The 8,898-nt window shown below is 38.6% G+C and overlaps 2 protein-coding genes across 2 annotated transcripts; both read left to right on the forward strand.

The window, feature by feature from the left end:
• Positions 1-6,226: 6,226 nt before the first annotated feature.
• On the forward strand, positions 6,227-6,949 carry LOC132731322 (uncharacterized). The gene has a single exon (XM_060717488.1). The coding sequence runs from the start codon at positions 6,227-6,229 to the stop codon at positions 6,947-6,949; it is 723 nt and encodes a 240-aa protein (XP_060573471.1).
• Positions 6,950-7,080: 131 nt separating this feature from the next.
• On the forward strand, positions 7,081-7,524 carry LOC132731323 (uncharacterized). The gene has a single exon (XM_060717489.1). The coding sequence runs from the start codon at positions 7,081-7,083 to the stop codon at positions 7,522-7,524; it is 444 nt and encodes a 147-aa protein (XP_060573472.1).
• The last annotated feature ends 1,374 nt before the right edge of the window (positions 7,525-8,898 follow it).

Below are 8,898 nucleotides of genomic sequence, written 5' to 3' on the forward strand. Positions count from 1 at the left end.
TACTCGCTGAATTTTAACCTCTTAACGGATGGCATTCATCCATCTTCTAGATTGGCGAAGTCGTGGTTGAAGTCATTGTGTAGAGTTATAGTGCGTGACTGTTTGTGAACATCAGCAATTGGTACATTGTATGTAGGCAGGGATTGCCCAGCCACATACGTTGTTCATCTACATAGTTGACTATTTGAACTCTTTAAGTATTTGTTGGAATTCCATATTTGAAATTTACGTTAAGTGTTATTAGTGTGTAATTCATGCAAACAGTGTTATATAGATAACAAAGGCATATCTATATTTTTGTAGGCAGGGAAAGCCCAGCCACATATGTTTACTGATACAGTGTAGGACTTTTCATCACTTTGATTTAATAGCTTATTCATCTTTGAATAGTGCATATTGTGTTCTTTAAGGTTAATAGCTTATTCATTTTTGAATAGTGCATTTTGTGTTCTTTAAGGTTAATAGCTTATTCATCTTTGAATAGTGCATATTGTGTTCTTTAAGGTTAATAGCTTATTCATCTTAAAATAGTGTATATTGTGTTATTTAAGGTTAATAGCTTATTCATTTTAAATAGTGCATATTGTGTTCTTTAAGGTTTATAACAGGTACATAGAAATGTAGGCAGGGAAAGCCCAGCCACATTTTTACAATCAATTGGTTAATTGAAATTAATCATTAAGTCAGTGTTCGCTGTTCAACAGGGGTTAAATTTTCTGTTAAGATTAGGGCATTTAATCAAAATGTATGAAGGTGAATCATTTGATGGTAATTTGGTGAATAATAATGAAACTAAAACTCTGACTGACACTTCGGAATTATGCTCGAGTTCAAGGGAACGGAACTTAACAGAGAAAGGCATGCAATACCGAGCAGAATTAAATGAAAAGGCTTTCAAGTCGTGTATATCCGATTGGCGTAGACAATCTGTTCAGGTTTCTATTACTATTTCAGATGTTTCTGATGTTAAGGTATTGCGCGATGAAAGGTCAAATCTTGAAAATAGATTTAAAGCTTTATGCTCTTCTTTAGAAGCGTTAAAAGGTTTAAATGGAAATGTTGAATTTTTAACATCTTACAATCAGTCATTTGAAAAGATAGAGATGGAACATCAGCAAATTATGTGTAGAATTTCTGAGCGAATTTCAGAACTCAGAGTAGACGATGATTTGCATTCTGTGCGTTCTTCTAAAAGTAGTAAATCGCACCGATCATATAATTCTACCAGTAGTAGACATTCACATCCAGCAGTTGAAGCAGCTGCTTTAAAAGCAAAATTAAAATACATTGATATGGAAGCTAAGTCTCGGGCCCATTTAGAAAAAATTTCAACAATCAAAAAGTTAGAAATGGTTAAGGCAAGGTTAGAGACTTTAGATAATTTGTACGAAAAACAACACTTTGATTTTGAGGAAGAACTGAAGCAACCATTATCATTCAAAACTGAACAAGATAGTACACAGTATGTTCAAGATTATGTTGACACACATTCGCACCTTTACAATAAAAGCATTCCAGATAAACATCTGACTAGTCAAATTTCAGATACTGAAGGTCATTCTAAAATTGAAACTGGTCATACCCCACCCACTCATTCAAACCCTGCTGTTTTATTAAATCCTGCTGCAGATTCCTTTAGGCCTAGAGATTCAATGCAAAACACTATGCCATCAAATACTATAGTTACTTCCCTTGATAAAAAACTAGCTATACCAGAAATTTCGTCTTTGGATGGTCAAGGTCATGACATCACAGGGAATTATAAGGTTTTGGCACCTGTTGAACATGGTTTTGTAGAACTTGCAAAATCTTTAGCTGAACAAGTTAGTTTAAATAGATTACCCCCACCTGAACCTGGTATATTCTTTGGGGATCCTTTGAAATACCCTGCATGGAAAGTTGCCTTTCAGACACTTGTTGAAGAACGTCATATTTCGTCTTCAGAAAAAAATCATTATCTTAAGAGATATATTGGTGGCCCAGTTAAAGAGGTGGTTGAGAACTACTTTCTGTTGACTTCTAGTGATTCTTATGATGAGGCGAAAAGACTTCTTGAAGAGCGATATGGTGACCCCTCTATCTTGGCTAATGCGTTTCGTGACAAATTAGAAAGATGGCCCAAGGTAGCTGCGAGGGATGGCCAAGGTCTTCGAAGGTTTTCAGATTTTTTACGACAGTGTGAAACTGCGATGCGTAGTATTAGTAGTCTCAGTTGTCTTGATGATGATAGAGAAAACAGAAAGTTGTTAGTAAAACTTCCAGAGTGGGTTGTAACACGTTGGAATCGTTCTGTTGTTCAGTGGAAAGATAGGTTTGGGTCATTTCCACCCTTTTCTGAGTTTGTAAAGTTTATTGCTAGTGAGGCCAAGGTTGCATGCGATCCAGTGACATCTTTGCAGTCTTTGTGGTTTGTGGTTTACAAACTTCGTAAGATTTTGGGTCATGGTAATTTTTCTGCTGTTTTTACTAAAATTATTTAACGTTTTATTAAAAGAGGTTATGACCCTTCTATTTTAAGACATACTGCATGTTTAGTGTTCAACCCTTTTACAGTTGGACACTACGCTTTCCTCTTTTGATTGCATCTGACGGACCAAGTGGGAGACTCTATGATGGATAGTTCGTAAAGCCCTTTGGGACTGAATTGTCTTAATGTTCGTCTTCTGCCTTGCTTCGTCGGGCCCTTGTAGGTGATTTTCTTGTTGCTCTGTCTTCCTTTAGGACATTGAGTACTTTTGTTATGGTCATTGGGTTTACTTTTATATGTTTCTACATGATCATTTTAGTGTTTTACTTATTTAACCTTTTGTAACCATGACAACTGTTAGAATTTCACTTGGCGGGGATTCATTTTATTTACACTGTCTCGTATATAGGAACATGGTGGGGCTAAGAGCGAGGTTTGGTGCACCATTAACCGGTTTAAACTCCCCAGCAGTCATTATTATGCTGCTGACCGTTCCAAGGCGGCGCCCCACTGTGTTCTTCAGATGTATGTCTATGTTGTTTCATACTGTTTTGGTGACACTTTTGCTTGTGTCCCTTGTTGTTTTCTCGTCTACGGTAAGTATCTTCCCAATTGCCTCTAGTTTTTATTTCTTTGATTAACCCCCCCCCCCCCCTTCCCCCGGTCTCCTGTCCCCTTCCCCTTTGTGGGCCTAATATTATTTTCTTTGAATTCCTAATCAGTTACAAATTATTTATCATTTAATGATTAACGTGTCGTTGCCCTGTCCTTTTTATGTTTGGGGTCCACCTGGGTATCCTTGCCATTGGTTCTTGTTGCTGGGTCATATGGGGGTTGCGTTCATTGAACGCCGCCTTTCCTTGTTGATCTTGTTTTTCATATTTGAAAGGAGATCAACAACGCTTTGGACCAGATCATTTAAACAGACATTATAAGCACGAAGAGTTGAGAAAGCCTGTCAGAAGTCATTCTTATTTGACTGAAACTAGGTCTAAGCCTCCTTCTAGTGTTTCACAATCAGTTAAGGTTATTTGTCATTTCTGTAAAAGAAATCATGATTTGGATGATTGCTTTCTTTTTCTTGCTAAGTCTATAGAAGAAAGAAAGACCTTTGTAAAAGAGAATAGTTTGTGCTTTTCTTGTTTCAAACCTGGTCATATTTCGAGGAACTGTAAACAGAGAAAACAATGCAAAACTTGTTTCTCAGTTAATTAGATTCGCTAGAGCTTGTAACAACGTAAAGGATTTCAACGAGCGGAATATTTTTATTACCAGCAAGCTTCTAAAACAGGGCTACCGCTATCATAAATTACGGAAATATTTTACTAAATTTTACAATCGTAACTTTGATTTAATTTCTAAATTTAATAGTGATTTAAAAACTCTTCTGCGACAAGGGATTAGCCAGCCTGGTTTTTATGGCGATGTGGTTTACAAACTTCGTAAGATTTTGGGTCATGGTAATTTTTCTGCTGTTTTTACTAAAATCATTAAACGTTTTATTAAAAGAGGTTATGACCCTACTATTTTAAGACATACTGCATGTTTAGTGTTCAACCCTTTTACAGTTGGACACTACGCTTTCCTCTTTTGATTGCATCTGACGGACCAAGTGGGAGACTCTATGATGGATAGTTCGTAAAGCCCTTTGGGACTGAATTGTCTTAATGTTCGTCTTCTGCCTTGCTTCGTCGGGCCCTTGTAGGTGATTTTCTTGTTGCTCTGTCTTCCTTTAGGACATTGAGTACTTTTGTTATGGTCATTGGGTTTACTTTTATATGTTTCTACATGATCATTTTAGTGTTTTACTTATTTAACCTTTTGTAACCATGACAACTGTTAGAATTTCACTTGGCGGGGATTCATTTTATTTACACTGTCTCGTTTATAGGAACATGGTGGGGCTAAGAGCGAGGTTTGGTGCACCATTAACCGGTTTAAACTCCCCAGCAGTCATTATTATGCTGCTGACCGTTCCAAGGCGGCGCCCCACTGTGTTCCTCAGATGTATGTCTATGTTGTTTCATACTGTTTTGGTGACACTTTTGCTTGTGTCCCTTGTTGTTTTCTCGTCTACGGTAAGTATCTTCCCCATTGCCTCTAGTTTTTATTTCTTTGATTAACGCCCCCCCCCCTTTCCCCGGTCTCCTGTCCCCTTCCCCTTTGTGGGCCTATTATTATTTTCTTTGAATTCCTTATCAGTTACAAATTATTTATCATTTATTGATTAACGTGTCGTTGCCCTGTCCTTTTTATGTTTGGGGTCCACCTGGGCTCCTTGCCATTGGTTCTTGTTGCTGGGTCATATGGGGGTTGCGTTCATTGAACGCCGCCTTTCCTTGTTGATCTTGTTTTTCATATTTTGTTCAAAATATCACCCGTCTTCTCTACATGGTGATTTACAGAAACAAAATGTAGTTTCTAGTAGTTCAGTGAGCAATACTAGTACCGAATCAGTGATAAAGACCGACCCACAACCTCCTGTACCAAATACCTCTGTCACTGTCAAATCTCTTTCAAATACGTCTTTTATGAGTGATACCAAATCTAGTCTTAAGTGTTCAATGATAGTGCCAGTATATGTGTCTCAGCAAGATAATCCTAAAGAAAGGCTTGTGTATGCTCTTCTTGACACTCAGTCAGATACGACATTCATACTCGATGATACATGTCAAGAACTTGGCATTGACGGTGTAGAAACCAAGCTTTTGCTTTCTACTATGCATGCGGAAAACCGTACTGTCACTACAAGGCGGATTAAGAATTTAGTTGTGCGTGCCTTTGATAGTGATTTGCGTTTGGAGATTCCTAATGCGTATACGCGAAACATAATGCCAGCCAATCGATCACATATTCCATCACCTCAGATAGCCAGGAAGTGGCCATATTTGGAACACATTGCGGACAAATTGATGCCTGTAAGTGATTGCGAAGTAGGACTTCTTATTGGCTACGATTGTTCAAGAGCACTCCTCCCACGTGAGATTATTGCCCCAGTTGACGATGGTCCATATGCCCAGAGGACGGACTTGGGTTGGGGAATAGTTGGCATCACAGGCTTAGACAGTACCAGTGATAGCGAATATGATCAAATTGGAGTTAGTCATCGCATCATCTCTTGTGAAGTCTCTCCAGATTTAACCATTAATAAGCCGGATGTACTTGGTCCTACTCATGTCCTATTGTCATTCAGAAATAGGGTTAAAGAGCTGGTCAATCCTAATGAGGTTGCGAAGATGATGGAGCTAGACTTTAGCGAGTACCATAAATCTGACAAGACATCTCTTTCACAAGAAGACCAAAAGTTTCTTGCAGTGTTGCATGACGGTATACATATGATAGATGGACATTATGAGATGCCATTACCATTTAAAAATGGTGTTCCAAACTTGCCTAACAATAAACCATCAGCTCTCCATCGGTTGAGACAGTTGCAGTCAAAATTTCAAAGGTGCAGTTTATATAGAAATCGTTATGTGACCTTCATGAATGAAATGATAATGAATGGCCATGCTGAGAAAGTTCCTGACACGGCAGATGAACGCAATGATGGCTGTGTATGGTACATACCACACCAATGGTGTCTGCCACCCTCAAAAACCTGATAAGGTCAGAGTAGTGTTTGATTGTAGTGCACAATACAAAGACAGGTCACTCAACAGTCATTTGTTACAAGGTCCAGATTTGACAAGTCATTTGGTCGGGGTTCTATGTAGATTTCGAAAGGAAAGTGTGGCATTTACTTGTGACATTCGGCAGATGTTTCATCAATTTAGAGTAAATCCAGAACATCGCGATTTCTTAAGGTTCCTGTGGTGGAAAGGCGGTAATTGTAATGACGTTGTTGAAGAGTATCGCATGACTGTTCATTTATTTGGAGCAGCATCGTCTCCCGGTTGTGCTAATTTTGCTCTGAAACAGGTAGCTTCTGACTATGCGGCTGAGTTCGGTCCCGATGTGGCAAGTTTCATTAGGCGAGATTTCTATGTTGATGATGGCCTTAAGGCTGTGCCTTCTGTCCAAGATGCCATAAGTCTGATAGATAGAAGTAGAGAGATGTGTCTTAAGGGTGGTTTACATTTACACAAGTTCTTGTCAAATTCCAAGGAGGTACTAAGTCATGTACCAGTCAGTGATAGATCCAATGCGTTAAAAGATAATGATTTGATGTGTGATGATTTGCCAGTTGAACGTGCTTTAGGTATCCAGTGGTGCGTGGAGTCTGATACCTTTCAGTTTCGTATTACTCTGAAGGACAAACCTTTCTCTCGACGTGGTGTTCTGTCGACCTTGAGTTCTGTTTATGATCCTCTTGGTTTTCTATCACCTGTTATTTTGGTAGGTAAGCAAATGCTTCAGCAAATGTGTAAGGACCAAATTGATTGGGACAGTCCACTTCCTGACGATTGTAGGCCCAAATGGGAGAAATGGAGAATAGATCTTCATCATTTGGAAACTTTGGGCGTGGTTAAAGGTGTGTGAAACCAGAAAAATTTTGGTGAGTTGTTCAAGCTGAACTGCACAATTTCTCGGATGCAAGTACAAAGGGTTATGGGCAATGTTCATACTTAAGACTGGTAGACTCAGAAAATCGTGTTCATTGTTCTTTGTTAATGGGCAAATCCAGAGTATCCCCCTTAAAACAAGTTACCATTCCACGTTTAGAGCTAAATGCAGCTGTTGTTTCAGTTAGAGTTAGCAACTTCTTGCAAAATGAATTGGATTTTGATGGTCTAGAGCAGTGGTATTGGACGGATAGTAACGTAGTGCTTGGATATATATCTAATGACTCTCGTAGATTCCATGTATTCGTTGCGAACAGAATACAAGAAATTAGAGATCTTACGGAACCCAAACAGTGGAGATATGTCAAAACTGCTGATAATCCAGCTGACATTGCTTCTAGGGGTGCTTTCTCTCGTGAATTGTTAGAGTCGAATTGGTTCACTGGTCCCAGTTTCTTGTGGGAACCCAACATTCCGCCTTTAAATGAAGATGATACAGTTCGGACCATTTCTTCTGTAGATCCTGAGGTAAAAAATGCTCTGTTTTTATAAGTGCTACTCTTAAAGATGAGTTTTGAACGTTTACCTATTTTCGTTTGGGAAAATGTGCAAAAAGTCTTTTGCAGTTTGTCTCAGGTTTTAAAGACTGCTTTTAAAAGGGTCTGTCAAAGGGTCGGGTATTGTATCTACCACGAGGTATTAAGTAAAAAATAAGGGTAACTTTTCACCAATTCAAGTAGTGGGAATTCAAGGGGCTAAAGGGGAAAAAATTTAAGTAGTTAAAAGGGGTTTGATAAGGAATATCACTATTGTCTTCTGTACAGTTCCCTCCATGAGAAACCCCCCCCAAAATATAAAAACAGTATTTCGTAAAAAATTTATTGATTAACTTGGATCCCTTTTTTAGATAGTGATGGGATAAATTTGGGGTTGGTGGCGTCTTTCTAAGTTAAACATCTTTGGGTGAGAAAAAATCCCATTTTTTTACCAAGAAAGGGAATGTTTCTAACCCTTTTATAGAATTTTCATGAAAGGATAAATCACCCAAGGTCTGGAATGATGTAAATGAGATAGGGCAAATGGTTTTTTGGGTCCATTTGGATGTAGTTCTTCCGTGTATATATGATATTCGTTTGTGTATTTTTGTTGAAACTCAAGGTTCCCTGAGGGTGCAGAAAATGGGATTTGCCCAGCCGATAGAGTAAACCTCGCCCCCTTTTACTTTGGCAGTTGATTATTTTGGACCCTTCTATGTTAGGCGAGAAGGTCGAAAGGAAATGAAGCGTTAGGGGTTTTTGTTCACTTGTTTTCCTGCAGGCCGTTCACATAGAAGTTCTCACTCTCTTGACGGCTAATTCTTCATCAATGCTATTCGCCGTTTTTGCGATCGTGGTTTTCCGTCGCCTTTTAAGATCTGAATCGTGTATTTAAACTTTGTTGGCGCTTGAGAATGAACTCAAGGAAGCATTTCTGAGATGGACACTGTCAGATTAGTCAATTTTCTGTTAAATGAAGGTTTTATTTTCATTTTCAAAGAACGATGCCCTTCAGCAAGCATATGGGTGGCATTGGGGGGCGGCAGATTGGGCCTATTGTAAATTTCTATGGCTCTGATGCTTCAAAATTGGACTCAGTTAGATGATAGGCTTCTTCATACTTTATGTGTGAAGCTGCGGAATTGTTAACAGTCCCCATTGTCTGTAACAAACCTAAATGATACTCTCTGCTGATCCTTATCCAAATTCACTTATTCTTCTAAGTCAAATTTTAATTCGTTCCACCGCCTGGGCAAATTTCAAAGCTGACTGTTTTCGCGGAAAACCGTTGGTGCAGAATTAATTTCTAGATAATGAATTTTGGACTAGGTGGTCAAAAGAATACTTAAAAATCAGCAAATCAGAACAAAAAATGGTTTCGGCTCAGCGA

This window comes from Ruditapes philippinarum, unplaced genomic scaffold (genome assembly GCF_026571515.1).
Source record: "Ruditapes philippinarum isolate M1 unplaced genomic scaffold, ASM2657151v2 ctg82_1_1_1_1, whole genome shotgun sequence".
In the NCBI taxonomy this organism is placed as follows: Eukaryota; Metazoa; Mollusca; class Bivalvia; order Venerida; family Veneridae; genus Ruditapes; species Ruditapes philippinarum.

Coding starts and splice junctions, on each gene's coding strand:
- LOC132731323 (XM_060717489.1), top strand. CDS start 7,081: ATGGGCAAATCCAGAGTATCCCCCTTAAAACAAGTTACCATTCCACGT.
- LOC132731322 (XM_060717488.1), top strand. CDS start 6,227: ATGTTTCATCAATTTAGAGTAAATCCAGAACATCGCGATTTCTTAAGG.